The sequence below is a fragment of the Phaseolus vulgaris genome, chromosome 3 (assembly GCF_051622355.1).
Source record: "Phaseolus vulgaris cultivar YP4 chromosome 3, ASM5162235v1, whole genome shotgun sequence".
In the NCBI taxonomy this organism is placed as follows: domain Eukaryota; kingdom Viridiplantae; phylum Streptophyta; class Magnoliopsida; order Fabales; family Fabaceae; genus Phaseolus; species Phaseolus vulgaris.
The window spans coordinates 15,870,511-15,887,521 of NC_143500.1; the positions used below are offsets into that span (position 1 = coordinate 15,870,511).

A 17,011-nucleotide genomic window follows, 5' to 3' on the forward strand; every position below is an offset into this window, starting at 1 on the left:
CAGAGAGAAGAGGCAGAAAATATGGTGCACAAAGAGAGTTACAAAGTTGCTACTCAAGGAAAAAATCATTTGGCCACCGGATGGATGGATGAAGTGAGAGAAGAGAACACTGCTTTTTGTAGGTGGGGTGTGGTTCTTCACAAAGCCCAAGAAAATAGGAATCAGGGAACCGCATCACTCATATTTTGACTATTTCTACCACTCCTACTTAGTACATGCTTTCGCATTTTTCTGGTGAATTTTAGTCAGTTATTCACCGCCACACCCGTCTCATTTCACAAAAGTTCCCAATTCCAAAATTTACGCTCAATTTCAACTCACGGATAATCTGTCCCCAATCATCACTCATTACCATGATCATTATTGCCCATGTTTTCATAAACAATAATTATGTAAAAAACAAAGATCTCTATTTTAAAGTAAATTGATTCAAATGCTAAAGAGAAATAAAAGTGAGAAGATAATTAAGGCCAACAGTATATCCCACCAATGAAAATATGATAACAGTACATTTGGATAAGCGTTTCCAAAATTAACCAGTTGAAAATTGATTTTAAAATAATTTATTTTTCAAAAATAAATTAGTAATAAATTCGATATAAAATTCTTCATTTAACGTAAGAGCTATTTAAAATCATTTTATTCCAAAATAGTTTTAAACCAATTTCTTACTGTATGACCAAACAAATTAGTATTTATCTTAAATTACATCAATTGATATTTCAACGTCATCTTAAACGATCTAATTATGAATCTAATTAACACTAAAAACTGATTTGAAAATCACTTGATAAGAAAGAAATAACATTTAAGATATGAAAGCTTTAACTAGCTATTAGCTAGCATTTTTAAAACACATCCAAAAGGTAAGATATCACATTCAAAATATAAAACTAAAACATGCTACAAGAGCATGTTTGAATGTTCCATTTGGTTTGGTATGTGGGACTTGCACAATTAAGATGAATTATACAAACTGCTGATTAGCATCTCCAAATTCCGTTTGGTCGTAGATTTGTGTGCTTTATCTAAGTTGGAAACACAACCAAACACATCAATAGGGCGTGTTAACGCAAACAGCTACCAGGACAGACGCATGAGGATGAAAGCGCTATGTGTTGCAGCTTCTGCGTCAATTGACGAGTTTACGCAAAAAAAGAATTAAGAGTAGTGCATGAAACGTGCTACAAAACATACATTAAGAAAATTTAAATCCTTGCAAACATTACCATGAATAAAACGAGAATAAATAAACTGATCAGGGTATCTACACAAGTACAAGCATGTACTTAGATTATATATTATTCCAGGCTGAAATAACTATTGTGAAGAACTCTGTAGGCGTGCCTTGATCCATGACTCGAGATACCGCAGCTCCTCATTGTTTATGGAGTGGGCAAGACCAGGATAAGCCTGCCGAGTGCCAATACAAACGTCAATGTGGATGATGGACAGAAGGCCGATTTATTGGATAAATAACTGAATTGTTGAAAACATAGAATTTACCTTAAACTCACAACCAACACCATTTTTTTCAAGGAAGGGGGGACCTGCATGTCCAGCTTCAAACAATACCGTTCTATCAACCATTCCATGGCACCACAGTATGGGTGTCTGTAGATATTTACATATAATAGGTAAAAAAGCATAAAACAAATGACAACTGCATTCCGCAAATTCAGTTGAGTGAAGTATAATTGGAGGACGTTAAAAACCCCATCCACTGATGCTAAGTTATTCTGGCATCATGCTCAGGGTACACATATAAGTGGTTCTAAATTCTAACGACGTAATCATTTAAGACTGTGAAGTGTCATTATTCCAACTTCCAAGGAAAATTGAATATCAGCAACATCATGCCCCGATGAGAAAAACCAACACAGTTGGCTTGGGCACCCATGCTTGTGAAATGGAACTTTGGCTTTAGGGAGTTGGACTTGATCTAATGAGTAGGGGAATTAATTCATGAATAAAACTCCGTTACACAACAGATTTTGATAGAAAAAACAGAGTAGAGTATAAAGGAAGATAGGATCCTTGTTGCTAGAAATTGAGCTAGGGAGGCCATGTAATTTGAAGATATTGTCCAAAAAACAATTGAGCAACATACAATGCAGTATAAGGATGTGACATGACAAGTAAGCATACTTATTTAGTCTATCCACCACTACAAAAATCACTTGTTTGCCATGTTAAGGTGGAAACCTTAAATGAAATCCATGCTAATATCATCTAGACATGAGAACCAGCCAAAACAGGTTTGCACTTCTGACAAATATCACAATTTTTGGCATACTGTTGCTGGATATCCTTAAGAGTCTCTCTCCAGAAAAAACAGAGATTTCACTCTGGCAGTTGTGACATCTTGATCAGAATGTCCCCCTGTAGATGAGTCATGTAGCCCTTTCAATATTATAAGTTTGGGATCAGAATTGGCACCAATAGATAATTTGCCTTTGCATCTAAGTTCTCCTCTATGCCAAGAGTATTTTGGATGCTTGTTAGGGTCCTACATAAGCTCCTGAATAAGTAATTGAATACTATCATCCGCAGACCAACTATGTTAGGTTTGCTCCAATAGCAATCTGAGCATTATTAGGCATCATTGGTAAGCTCCCCACTTTTGAACAACATATACTATGGCTAGAAACTCCCTCTCATATTTAGACATAGCTTAGTGCTTAGAACTCAAAGATTTCCTAATGCTAATGTAAGCAATAGGGTGCTTATCTTGAATTAAATCTGCACTAAATCCTGAACCTGATGCATCCCACACTGACAATTTTAGAAAAAATGGGGAGAGCAGATACTGTGTAAATACGAGCATTTTTCAATCCTTGGAATGCACTATTTGAAGATGTTGATAACATATATGTCAACGGTTTTGCAAATTTACTAAAGTCCTTGACAAACTGCCGGTAATAGTCAACCAAACCCAAAAACCTATGAAGTGGATTTTAGGCCAATCTGCCACTGCCTGAATTTATTCATGAATAGGGGGAGTTGGACTTTGGATTTAGGGAGTTGGACTCCGAAAATCCCTTAATCTAATGAGTAGGGAAATTGATTCATGAATAAAACCTGATACACAGCAGATTTTGATCAGAAAACAGCAAGAGTAGAGAGTAGATTTGTTTTGAATATTTTGCGTTTCTTTTTCTCAGCCCCAAAGCAGAAAGTAGCTACAGTGCTCTGGCGTGAAAAGTTGCAACAAACTTTTCCCACCAGCTTAATGCCACATCAGCTAATTCCTAATATGAAAAATAACAGATAGAAAGTAGCTTGAGTTTTATAACGTGAATTTAAGTAATGCAACTTTACTGCTTGATCTGAATGTGGTCTTCTATGTTGATGGGTGTACTTTTGTTTGGATAAACATCAAATATCTTGTTTCAAAATCCAAACAAAGATAAAGGAAAACTCAATATTTCCACGTAAACCTACGATCAAGAGAGCGTTGGTACTGAACCAAATTGGTTGTGACAACCCTTTTATTTTCCCATCCGAAATGATAATAATTTCTCAAAGAAAATGAACAGAAAATAGCCAAGCTTGACAAGAAAAGAAACGGAAGAGAGAAAATATTAAGGTGGGCACATAATACTACTACCACCACTACTAAGGATTAGTACCTGCTTTGCCTCGGGCGTAATTTGTTCTCCTATAGAAGAATTGAATGGAATCCAACCACTAAAGATTGCCCCTCCACCTAAAGTTTTAGGGTACAGTAGAACACTAGCCAAGGTTAAGGCACCTGAAAAACAATATCACCATAAGCAAACAGTCTATATACACAAGCATGGCACACTCTTCACAAGCAAACACATACACTGATCACTGACACACTCAAATAGACACCGGAATAAATGAGAGACCTCCTTGACTGAATCCACAGATAAATACATTGTTGGGGTTTACACCAGCAGCTATTTCCCTGTCTATAGTAGCATGCACATTTTGAACAGCTTTAAGTAAACTACTCTCGTCATTTGGAGATTCCTGACAACAAGCAGAACATTTTTCAGCAAAAATTTATTAGATCCGCAACATCATCCTGAACGGGAATGTTTTTTTTAGCAGCAAGAGTGACTTCTTCCCAACTCAAGTTGCTCAGCCAGAGCACTAACTTTTTTAGGAATCAAAGCAGTTGAGCTAAAAATGAAAAAAGTAAAAGAGACACCCTTTAAGCTTGGTAAACAGTTGGCACTGCCATGATGCTTTCAACATAGTAGTGCTCACCGTCTCAAATTTTCTAAATGAAAAAGAAATATATACACTCCAAATGTAATATTTGTACTCCGAATTACATTCTGACAGCACCTCGCAACACAGAAAATGAGAAAAAAAGGAGACATAGAATCTCCTAGCCTTCTAAAAAAGCGGAAAAGCTATAGTTTGTTATACCATTCATTATTTTCACTTCAAGATTGTTGATACGAGATACAGACTTAATACTTGAAAAAGAGAGTGGTTATACAAGAAATAATCCAAGAGAGAAAAGACAGCTAAACTTACAGCTGTGACTGGAATCTCGAGAATGTCAAACCACGAAGGCATTACAGAACCATCTACAAAAAGAGCAAATAAGAATAACATATTAATTATGTTTGGAAGTGGGAAAGCACACGGCATTTTCATTGCATTGTGCCTAAAGAACAGAGGATTTTAAGCCTGTCACAACGTCAACAAATGCCATATAAGAAGATGCTAATATGCTGTATAAACTTTGATTGCATATACAACAAAGGTACCAGACGGATAATGCGTACACCTATACGAACAACATTAACGAATGAGCATTGCATAACTAAGAAATTCTAAATTCGTAATTAACTATACCTAATAATTTCCTTGAACTCACGTAAGCAAGATCTCCTAAAAACTTAAATTAATATCATAGGGATTGGCCTGTGACTGTGAGGAAAGAGCAACATTCGTAACACGATAGTATCCAATTAAGTGAATATTTGGTAGTTGATTGAGATTTGACTGGTAATGAGATGGTTAAAATTGGTAGGGAACAAGAAAATAATTTCCATGGAGAGAAGAGAAGAACACAACATCGACGATCTGTTGAATAGGGTAGAGAAGAGAAGACATACAGTTGCAAGTGACGGGGGCGGAAGGGGCAGAAGGGAAGGACCATTTGGTGTCTCTAAATTCGGGAGAAGTGAAGAGGGTTTTGATGGGTTCGTTGGCTGGGCCAGAGTCACCCAGACCGTGAAGCCACAGAACAAAGCTTCGCGCCCTCGACATGGAGGAGGAAGAGGAATCTGGCTGTAGTGGTTGCGGAGAAGAGGGGTTTGTGGTGTTTTGGGAGAAGAAGAGTAGAAACAGAATGGTGGTGCTTAATAATGTAATTGTTAAGATCACACTGCCATTTATCACCTTCATCTCTCTCAGCTCATCCATGCCTTTCATTTCATTACATGTTTATTATAATATGCTACTTTAATTTAGTTATTTACAAGCATTTTAGTACTTCAACTTAAGAGAGGTATCGTTGTAAGTAATTTGTTTTAGGGTTTAGGTTCAATACAACTTCTTGTCAATGTATAATCTTTCTTTTTGTTTTAAGGTATGTATAATTACTTTACTAATATTTTATATTTAAGGTCTATATTTAATTTATATCATAGTTTTCAAAAACAAAATTAATTTGTTCTCTTTGTTTTTTTAAAAGTATTTAAATTGGTACTTTCGGTTAACTCTCCAACGATGTTAAGTGCGGCTTATATGGCAGAGATAATTGTTGGTGTGGACGGTAAATTAAGAGATAAATGAGATTGGATGTTTAATTGATTGTTTTTTTTATATGTTGTATGTTTTGTATTTGATTACTTTAATGAGACATTTACACAGTAGTTTATGATGTAGGATCCCACCATATGCAAAAAAAATTTGTGTGTGGTCCAACATTTGTTTTCTAACATTATTAAATGAATGATTGATTTGTAATTTGTTTAGTATATGCGGCCATTGGTATACTTTACAAGGGTACCTACCTTTATAAATTTCATATCGTGTCTGAAGGTGTTTTTGACCTTGTGGTCCACCATAGTGGGAGATTTTCTAATGGTGACAGAGTGAGATATGTTGGTGGTTATACATCAACATGGTCATGTGACTTTGATAGATGAAGTTACTTTGAAATAGTTGGCATTGTAAAGAATATTGGCTTTTTAACAATACAAGAGATATGGTATTCACGTGGAGATTGTGAAGTGTTGGAAAATAGATTACAACTTTTGGTTGATGATGGTGGTGCAATAAATATGTTGAAAGTTGCAAATACATATTTTGAAGTTCACTTATTTTTAGTGCACGTTGTGTATCAGAGGCAAAAGTTATGTTCCTTTTAGGTGATGAGGTTGAATGTCAGGTTGAGGGTGAGGATGATGTTGGTGATGTTAATGGTATGGAACCTGATGGTGATGTTGATGTTGGTAAGGAGAAAGATGTTGGTGATGCTAATGTTGGTATGGAAGGTGATGTTGAGGATGATGGTGGTGAGGATATTGGTGAGCATGATGGTGTGGAACCTAGTGTTGAGGGTATTGGGGATGTTGTTGTTAAGGAGTAGGAATGTGATGATGATGGTGGGCATGTGTAAGGAGATTCTTCTTGGTTAAGGGAAGTTGAATTTATTGAAGGTGAAATTGAAGTTCAGAGTGAGGCTAATAATACTAGAGATAAAAGTGAGGGTGAGACATTTGTTGAGGTTGAAGAGTTTAGGGCTACTGAGAGTAGGTAGAGGTGCAAAAGTAAAAGGCAAGCAAGTAATCCTATAGAAGGTTATGAACCAAATTTTACAGATGATTTGCAGAATTAGGATGTTGATGATGATGAAAGTGAAGGTACAGGTGTGCATGGTAGAGGGTTGTCAGATATAGAGTGGGAATCAGAAGAGTTAGACAACATGGATGAAGTTGAAGATGATGATAAGGATATCAATATTGATGATGAGCTCAACAGACAATGACTATGGCATTGAAGAATGTCCATAGTTCATACCAGGAGTAGTACAAACGAATTTATGACCATGCACATGAGTCGTTGCGCTCAAATCCGGGTTCCACAATCAAAGTAAAAGTTGAAGACATTAATGGGATCAAAGTGTTTAACAAATTTTATGTTTGCTTAAAGGCCTGCAAGGATAACTTTATATCTTGTAGGCCTGCTTTGGATGGGTGCTTCTTGAAAGGGTTTTATGGTGGTAAACTGTTGACAGTAGTTGGGAGGGACCCAAATGATCAGATGCTACCACTAGCATATGTTGTGGTTCACGTTGAATGCAAGGATTCTTGGAGCTGGTTTTTGCAACTTTTAATTAAAGATATTGGGGGTATAAAAGTATGTGCAACCATCACTTTCATGTCTAACCAACAAAAGATATATTCCTTGTTGTCCATTGTTGATTTTGTTTGTGTATATTTTTCATTTAATTATTCTATATATGACTTTTGACAGAGTTTGTTGCCTGACATTCATGATCTGATACCTGGAGCAGTCCAACGCTTCTGTGTTCGACATTTATACTCGAATTTCAGAAAAAAAATTCCCAAAGTAAAAAATTAAAAAGTTTAATGCGGATGGCAGCCAACAACACATATCCTCGAACATGGGAGAGGAAGATAAAGGCTATAAAGGAAGTCAATGATGAGGCTTTCAAACATCTGATCGCACTACCTCCTAGACAAGCACTCATAACCCACATAATTGTACTCATCTCTATTTTCCAAGTATTTAACTAATGTTTGTTTTCCTTTTTTACTATGTTCTGGTTCAGATCAAGATCTACATTCATTCCAAAATTTGACACACTTGTCAATAACATTTGTGAAGTGTTTTAATAGTGTGCTTGTAGCTACACGAGCAAAACCATTCATCACCATACTAGAAGATATTGAGACTTATATAATGCAGAGATAGGCAAAGAACATATTGAACATTGCCTCATTTGAAGGGTCAATATGTCCAAATATTTTAAGCAAATTACAAAAGGAAGCACATTAAACTCGATATTGGAAACCAAGGTTAAATCAAAACATTCATACAGTATTTTAAAACGTTATTGTGTTAGTTGCTAGATATGTCTAACCAATTTGATGATCATAGTTCTTCTGCAAATCACTTATTCGAGATCAGGCATATCTCTATCATTGGAGAAAAATGTGTGGTTAACTTAGACATAAAGGGGTGCAGCGACTAAAATGATTAACTTGAACATAAAGGAGTGCAGTTGATGAAACCCTGGGAGATAGAGCAACCACTAAGCTAGCCAACCTCCCAGAAAGATGACTAGGAGCATGACATAAGACCTAGGGTTAGGTCAGGATCAGAACATAGCTAGTGCTTCAAAGCCTATTATTCCTCAGAGGATTAGGGTGTACTTAGTATAATTTGGGCTTGTGTCAAGCTCATTTTCCCCTCCATGTGTCGCCCTAGGGTTTTGTTTTAACCTACCTTTTAGAAATTTTCCTACATGGTGCGACATTCCTATGCTTAACCTAGCTTCTAGAAGCTTTGGAATTGCCGCCCCCTATCCGTCTCTCTCTTGTTTTCCAAGGCACTCTCTCCTATAAATAGAGTGTGTTGCCTTTTATATTTTCATATTGAATTTGAATAGTAAGAAAACTTTGCTTGAGCGATTTGTGAGTGTTATCATATTTTTTTTGTCTTATCTTGAGTAGAGCATACTTCTAGTGGCGACTCCTCACCACTCATCTTAGAATTCTTCATCATTCCAAGTGGTGTGATGATACAACCCAAATCCATAAAAAGATGACCATGAATGCCAACCTTAAAGGGTCATCTCAACAAGCAAAAGGAGATGCCATCAATAGGAGGAATGGTCAAGGACCACAACACTTGAAGTTCTTCCTATTAGTGTTCTTAAAATTGAAGCCCAAGCCCAAGAAAAGCCCAAGCCCAAACTGAGGCCCAAGCCCAACACATGATTTCATCATCCATCATGCCTCAGAAGATTAATAAGAGCAAGGGCACAAGCATTATTAGATGAGCTTCAATTGATGTATCTTTTTGTAATTTCTTTAGAGTAGTTTTTAAATAGAACATAAAGGGAGGTGTGGATAGGAGTTTAGGGCTTGTGAGAAGAAGTAGCAAAGTCACACCTTCCATGCGCCAATTTCAAAGGCATTCCATTTGAATTTCCCACCCATTTTTCCTTTTGAAATCCGACCCTCTAAATGCTATAAATAGAGGTGCTTGGTTCATGTAACACAACATTGAAATTCAAGTAAAGTTACTATACTCAAATTGAGTGAGAATTTGTGAGACTTGTTCTCCTTTCCCGGTCTTATCTTGTGAGTCTTTGGGAGCTCTCAAGTGGCGCATCCTTCACTCATCTTGGAGTTTATTCACCTTCCAAGTGGCGTGTACCTCTTCCCTTGCTTCAACCACATAAGTCTTTCTATCATTCATCTTCTCATTCCATTTTCATTCCATATCAAATTCTAAAACATGTCTTGTTCTTTGTTCTTGTTTTCAATTGGTAGAATAGTTTTAATTCTTGAATCTAATCAGTTGGTTTGTGTTATATGTGAATTCAATCGGTTCATTCTCTTTGTTTGTTGTTTTTAATCGGTTAAATTGTCCTTGTTCTTGTGTTCATGTTTCTGTACCATGTTTAGCATTCATTCATCACCTATACTTGTGTTTTTCCTTTGATCTTTGTAAATGAACATTCACATCTACTTAACACTTGTTAAGTTAATGTCCAGTGGGGATTTTCCTTAGTTTTCTCACCTTAATTGCTTAAGAATCTTGATCCTAATTCTAAAAAGTGTCACCTGATGAACAATTCTAAAATCAACTCACATCATGTGGTATCAAGAGCTATGGTTGTGTTTATCTTTTTGAGTTGATTTGGCACTTTACATTCAAGCAATTTACATTCTATCACCTTTAATTCTTGTCTTTAAATTCAAGTACTTTTATTTTCTTGCTTTTAATTTTCCAGCACCTTAGTTTCTTGCAAAAAAAATGTTAAGCCTTTCTTATATTCATAGCTTTTTTGGTTTTGAATATGTTCCTTGTTATGCCTTTCTTTGATCTTGGTTTTTTTACTTTGAGTCACGTGTTCATTAGTGTTCTTACTTTGATTCTTCTTGCTTACTTTTAATTGTGAAATTTACAATTCAATTAGAAACTTATTTGAGTAAAAGTTGATGTTAAGTTCCAAACATATGATTGCAAGTGTTCAATTATCTTGAATCCACCAAACTTTTTTGTGGAAAATTGAATGTTCTTGACACTTTGCATGATGCAATTTGGATAATAAAAAGAGCCAAAACAGCAAGCTATTTTATTAATTCCAAAACAGTACCATTTTTACATAAAAAATAGTAAGGAATTTCCAAAACAGCAAGGTATTGATGTTATAAAACCAAAAACAACAAAGCATTTTGTTCCAAAGGAATCTTGCTTATCATTTGGTTTAGAATTTCATTTTCACATTTATGGATTCAACTTGATTGACTAATTGTTTTCTACTTTGTGGAATTTTGTATCCTTTTGCTTTAGCAATTTTCTAGTTTAAAGAGTTTCATAGTTAAAAGTTTAGTAAGGTTCTTTGAGTCTTCTTTTGTGCTTTTCTTGATTGTTTTATATTCAAAGTTTTGTCATATTTCTTTTCCAATTTTGGTTTAGCCTTTCTTGTTTGAAACTTTTCTTGATTGTCTTTTCTTCTTTCCTAAAGTTTTGTGGTGATAATACTTTGAGCAAGTGCAGTTTGCTTTGACATCTTTCACTTGAGAGTTATCCAATTCACAAGTGAGAATTTGGCTAAGGAAAGATTTTTTTTTTCTTTGAGTGTTTAATTCCTTTTCTTCATTTTTTCGTGAGCATATTGTTACTTCTAACTTGTTTTCTCTAATTGTTTGTTCTTTGTGTTTTGTGTTTATTTGTTGATATGGATCATCTTTCTAGTGGTGAATCATCTAAACCTCATTTTCCTCAAAAAGTTTTTCTAATTGGAGAATTGAAGGAAGCTAAAAGAAACATTTCCCAAAATGAGGAAGCATTAAGACAAATGGATGAAAGACTCCAAAGATTGGAAATGCAACATGAAAGGCCTCCAAGACAACGAAGACAACATCATAGATATGAATCAAGAAGTTCTCAAAGTTATCGTGGCTATGATGAAGAAATCGAAAGGAGAAGGCAACATTATGCAGATAGGCGCCAACATGTGGCAAAGCCTTATTTACCTTATGTAAAATTGCCTAGTTTTAGTGGAGATAGTGATCCTAATGTGTATTTAGGATGAGAGGCTAAATGTGAACAAATTTTTATGGTGCATGAGGTCCAAGATGACCAAAAGATAAAATTAGCCTCCCTAGAATTCTTAGACTATGCCATGCAATGGTGGCATAAAATTGTAATGGACATTGGGCTAAACAAGAGACCAACCGTGGTTTCTTGTGATGATTTAAAAGAATGCATGCACGCTAAATTTGTGCCTCCACACTATAGGAAAGAACTTTTGTTGAAGCTCCAAAGGCTTCATCAAGGTACACAAAGTGTGGATGATTATTTTAAGGAACTTAAAACGCTTTTAACTAATATTAACATGCATGAAAGTGAGGAGTCCAAAATGGCTCGCTTTGTAAGTGGTCTTAAAAGGGAAATTCAAGATGTGGTAGAATTATATGAGTATACCTCTTTAGAAAAATTGGTTCACCTTGCCATCAAGGTAAAATCCCAAATTTCCAAGAAAAACTCTTTTAAAAATTCTCATAATGATGACTTTTACCACACATCTTGGACAAATAAACCAAAATCTACTTCAACTTTTCCCTCCAATTTTAAAAAGGAGTCCACTTACAAACCAAGGGATTCTAAACCCTCACCTTCAAATCCTAAATCACCCACCAAAACCTCAAGTAAAAAATGTTTTAAATGTTTAGTTTTTGGTCATATAGCGGTCGATTGTCCAACCAAACGTACCATGATGGTTAAGGGGGCTCAAGTAGTAAGTGAACATAATGATAACTCTTCTTGGTCTAACTCCCCTTCCCCTTCAAAATCTCATAGTGATAATGAATGTGAAATACCTTGTGAAGGTGACTTATTGATGATAAGGTGAATGTTGGGAACCATTCCAAAACCTTTGGATGATACCCAAAGAGAAAATATTTTCCACAACCTCTGTCTTATCAACAACAAGTTATGTTCCTTGATTATTGATGGGGGTAGTTGTACTAATTTGGCTAGTACAAGAGTTGTGGAAAAGTTAGCCTTAACTACTATCTCTCATACCAAGCCCTAGAAATTACAATGGCTTAGTGTCAAAAGTGAAATCATGGTTAACAAACAAGTTCTCACAAACTTTTTAATAGTAAAGTATAAAGATGAGGTTTTATGTGATGTTTTGCCCATGGAAGCAACTCATGTTCTTTTAGGAAGGCCTTGACAATTTGATATACATGTTTTACATGATGGCCTAACCAACACAATGTCTTTTTCCTTCCAAGGGCGCAAGGTTACCTTAAAATCGTTCTCTCCCCAAGAGGTTCATGAGGACCAAATCAAAATGAAAAATAAAAGAGAAAATGTGAAAGCAAATGAAGGAAATGATAAACCGAGTCACAATACCTTATCAAATAAATCAATTATGTTGACTCGTGCTATGCCTCAACTTACGCCTCCAAGGTGTACTTCTTCTTTGTCTTTTTCATTATCCAAGGTTCCTACTTCCACACCATCTTGGTTAAAGAATGTTAAGGATGATTTTTACATACATCCTAATGGTTTCCACCTTTTGAGAGGAATTTTTCCAAAGAATCTCATCATTCTCAAACAATCTTTTCCAACATGGTCTGTTTATAGGACCTCTTTTTCTGAACTCCCAACACTTAAACATGCTAAGTCAAGTTTGCCTTTCTTTTCTTCCACAGTCTTATTTGATAGAAAATTGACTTTGTTATATGCAAGAGTGCTAAATTCGTGGTCGAATTCTCTCCAACTTGGGGGGCATGATACGACCCAAATCCATAAAAAGATGACCATGAATGCCAACCTTAAAGGGTCATCTCAACAAGCAAAAGGAGATGCCATCAATAGGAGGAATGGTCAAGGACCACAACACTTGAAGTTCTTCCTATTAGTGTTCTTAAAATTGAAGCCCAAGCCAAGGAAAAGCCCAAGCCCAAACTGAGGCCCAAGCCCAACACATGATTTCATCATCCATCATGCCTCAGAAGATTAATAAGAGCAAGGGCACAAGCATTATTAGATGAGCTTCAATTGATGTATCTTTTTGTAATTTCTTTAGAGTAGTTTTTAAATAGAACATAAAGGGAGGTGTGGATAGGAGTTTAGGACTTGTGAAAAGAAGTAGCAAAGTCACACCTTCCATGTGATTCATTTAGGCACCAATTTCAAAGGCATTCCATTTGAATTTCCCACCCATTTTTCCTTTTGAAATCTGGCCCTCTAAATGCTATAAATAGAGGTGCTTGATTCATGTAACACAACATTGAAATTTAAGTAAAGTTACTACTCAAATTGAGTGAGAATTTGTAAGACTTGTTCTCCTTTCCGAGTCTTATCTTATGAGTCTTTGGGAGCTCTCAAGTGGCGACATCCTTCACTCATATTGGAGTTTATTCACCTTTCAAATGGTGTGTACCTCTTGTTGATCAAGAGTGATCAAGTGCTTTGAAGAATTCAATTTGTGCTTTGAAGAATATGCTTTGTGCTCTATGCAAGGTTGTGTTGCTACTGTGTTTTGGGAGGGATCTGGGTAGTTTTATATATAATCCACTCCTTTGTTGAATCTAAAGCTGATGTGTTTTAAAATCCTTTTTAAAAAAAAGTGTTTTTCAAACTAACTGAAAAACAACATGTTGTTTTGTCGAATCAATTGTTTTGTTTTACTCTTAGGAGTTTTTGAAAAGGTTGAAAAATGTTTAAGTTTGGTTGACTTAACTGCCAAACCAAACATGTTTTGTTCTTTGTTCTTGTTTTCAATCATTAGAATAGTTTTAATTCTTGAATCTAATCAGTTGGTTTGTGTTATATGTGAATTCAATCGGTTCATTCTCTTTGTTTGTTGTTTTTAATCAATTAAATTGTCCTTGTTCTTGTGTTCATGTTTCCGCACCATGTTTAGCATTCATTCATCACCTATACCTGTGTTTTTCCTTTGATCTTTGGAAATGAACCTTCACATCTACTTAACACTTGTTAAGTTAATGTCCAGTTATTTCTCACCTTAATTGCTTAAGAATCTTGATCCTAATTCTAAAAGTGTCACCTAATAAACAATTCTAAAATCAACTCACATCACGTGATCATCATCTCCATCTCCATAAGCTTATTTTATCTTCCTCTTTTCCTTTACCATATTTTGCTAATAAAAAATCATAACCCAAAGCGAAACTCCTAAAATATGTGTCAATCTAAAATTAGCTCACATCACTTGTTGTCATGCATTATGTGCAATGCAATTTGTGAATATGGATGTAGTTAACTTTATTTCATTTTGGTTCAAGAAGGCAACATATGTAGAGGTGTACAACTCAATTATCTACCTAGTGAACGGTGAACAAGTGTGGGAGAAAACAGAAATGCCAAATGTTCTGCCACCTCCAACAAAGAAGATGTTTGAAAGGTTAAAAAATAAGAGAAGGTTGGAAGCATGGGAGGTAATGAAGAATAAGACCCAATTAGTGTACCGTAAGAGGGATCCACTAAGAAGTACTGCAGGGCAGGAAGGAGTTTCTTTAAGTTCCATAGCCTCGGGCGTTGCCCGGCCTCGGGCGTCGCTCTGACTCAGTATAACAAAGACGCTCGGGGAGTTTGGCAGACCAGGGAGGTGTCCCCTCTTACTACCCACGGGTGGGGATAACCGTGGAGGAGGCAGCACAATAGGAGGTGGCACGGTAGGGGCGTGGAGGCCTCGGGCCTCGGCATCCCAGACAGTAATAATAGATAAAGAAAGGTGATTTTCAAGCCACATCCCCAATACCAGAAGGGAGAGACCCAACTCACGAGGGATCTGTGCATGAGGTGTAGGGACGCGACAGTACGCATCGCCGCTGGAAAGCCACTAGGATAGAAGGTGATCTGCATACATGGCACGTGAGGAAGGCAGGGAACTCCCAGGGCGGATGACTCAGAGAATGGACGCATGAGTTGGAACCCATGCAGTCACCCCCGCGCAAGTTGCACTTCGACAGGGCAATCTTACACACTGAGAAGGCCCTAAGACTGGGGCAATGTTGCTAAGAAGCACCCACAAAATGCGCAAGTCTCAGGCTGACACGTGGACAAAAACACCGGGAAGGTATATAAGGTTTTACGATAAACAGAATAAGGTAAATCTTACACATTCTAAGACATTTGAGCAGAAGTGAGCATTTTCAGTTACGATTCAGTTACGCATTTCTCTGAACATTGACATGCGACGAGAAGTGTTTGGTGTTTCCTGTCCAATAGCTGACTTGATCGTCAGAGTGCAAACGACCGCGAGGGCGCCATTTGTCTCTCTGTTTCAGGTGTTCACAATGGAGGAAGGAGAATGATTGGAGCATAAGCAAAGGGGTTCTTTGATGGAAGAGGGCCAAGCATCACTTCAAAGGAGAGCCAAACACAAAGACATATTGGGCCAACTACAAGGGCAATGGCTAAGAGGCTTGATAAGGATTGGGACACTGCCACTGATGGTAGAGAAACTTACCTCTACATGTTCCAAGAGGTCCAAAATCAAGCGTAACATAGTCTTTAAATTTTTGTCAAAGTAGTATAGGAATTTTTCTTTTGTAAATTTATTTAAATTATAATTAGGATGAATTTTGGCTCCTAAAAAACCAACCTAAGTTAGATTAAGGTTTCTAGAACCTCTTAATCTAACTAAGGCCGATCATGTTTGGCCTAGAGGCATCACAATAGTCACTTTTGGTTCATGCTTGCCATGTGAACTTCGTAGGCGTCACATTTGCATTTCATTTGGCTAGCATTCCATTGCCATTGACTCTTCATTTTCGGTCCTCCAAGCCTATATAAGGAGGAGCCTACCTCATGTATTCACAAGATTATTTTGAGTAATGAAATGCTGCCAAATTGTGCCATTCTTACACCTTGCCTAACTCTCTTAGGATTTAGGCCTTTAATCTTCCAAACCGTCACCTCCAAAGAGAGTAGGCCTCACCTCTCTCACTTTCATACTTCTCATGCACCTCCAAGGCTACCATTACTCCTAGGAGAGCCTTGACCACCAACAATCCATGGATGCTTCCGCTAATTCCAGATCAAAAACGCAAAGATGAAGACCTCAAGCTATCATTTGGTATCTAGAGCTATGGTCTTCAAGAGATAAGTGTCTCTTTTCTTTTTTATGTTTGAGTTCTTCTTATTTTCGTGTTGTTCATCACTTGTTCTTGTTGTCTTGCTGTTTTTACATTTTTAATTTGATTTAGATGTTGTTCTAAGCATTGCAATTGGTACAAATTGTTCAAATTGTTCTTAAGCTTCTTATTTTCATTTTTTGTGTAGGAATCTATGTTGAATTGAGTTGCTGTTTTGTTTTAGGTTTATTTGAGTTCTTATTGCAATTTTATTCGGTTCATATGTTGTATTTTGTGTTCTTTTATTTTCTGAATCTATATGTTTGGTCTAGTCATGTAATTCCAAGAATGTCAACAAATCTTAGTAGTACTTTTCTTGATTCATTTGTTTCTTGTTTTGATTTGAGTTCTATTTGAAATCTGATTTGATTTGATCCTTTGGTGCATTTTTCCTTGTAGTTTGAGTTCAGATTTGTATGTTAAATCCATACAAATTCATATAACATTCACTCCATTGTGTTTTTGAAGTTTCTCATTCTGTTTTTAATTCCAGAATTAGGATTCTTCTGTTTTTACAAATTCTGTACTGGCTATTTTGTGTTATGAAATTTAAATACGTTAAAAGAAAATTTTGAGATTCTGGATTTTAGTGGTTTTATGTGTTAGAAAAAGAAGAAAATAGAATTAGTTGATGATCC

At 36.2% G+C, this 17,011-nt stretch overlaps 1 protein-coding gene and 1 pseudogene across 3 annotated transcripts; one reads left to right on the top strand and one right to left on the bottom strand.

The window, feature by feature from the left end:
* Nucleotides 1-1,168: 1,168 nt before the first annotated feature.
* On the bottom strand, nucleotides 1,169-5,462 carry LOC137806746 (putative carboxylesterase SOBER1-like). 3 transcript variants are annotated; one of them, XM_068607009.1, is made up of 6 exons: nucleotides 5,103-5,462; nucleotides 4,516-4,568; nucleotides 3,876-3,999; nucleotides 3,633-3,754; nucleotides 1,507-1,614; nucleotides 1,169-1,413 (listed from the first exon to the last, which is right to left on the bottom strand). In XM_068607009.1, the coding sequence occupies exons 1-6, from the start codon at nucleotides 5,419-5,421 to the stop codon at nucleotides 1,321-1,323; spliced, it is 819 nt and encodes a 272-aa protein (XP_068463110.1). In that variant the 5' UTR covers nucleotides 5,422-5,462; the 3' UTR covers nucleotides 1,169-1,320. The 3 variants fall into 3 exon arrangements, with proteins under 3 accessions (XP_068463110.1, XP_068463111.1, XP_068463112.1); XM_068607010.2 differs by having other exon boundaries at nucleotides 1,507-1,562; nucleotides 5,103-5,452; XM_068607011.1 differs by having other exon boundaries at nucleotides 4,840-5,445.
* Nucleotides 5,463-6,978: 1,516 nt separating this feature from the next.
* LOC150028717 (uncharacterized) lies at nucleotides 6,979-14,798 on the top strand (annotated as a pseudogene).
* Nucleotides 14,799-17,011: the final 2,213 nt, after the last annotated feature.

Excerpts from the sequence above, each read along its gene's own strand:
- LOC137806746 (XM_068607009.1), bottom strand. The coding sequence starts at position 5,421 with ATGAAAGGCATGGATGAGCTGAGAGAGATGAAGGTGATAAATGGCAGT. Across the intron at positions 4,569-5,102 it reads CGCCCCCGTCACTTGCAACT|ATGGTTCTGTAATGCCTTCG; the intron begins GTATGTCTTCTC and ends CTCTTTTTGTAG. Across the intron at positions 1,414-1,506 it reads GTGTTGGTTGTGAGTTTAAG|GCTTATCCTGGTCTTGCCCA; the intron begins GTAAATTCTATG and ends GGCACTCGGCAG.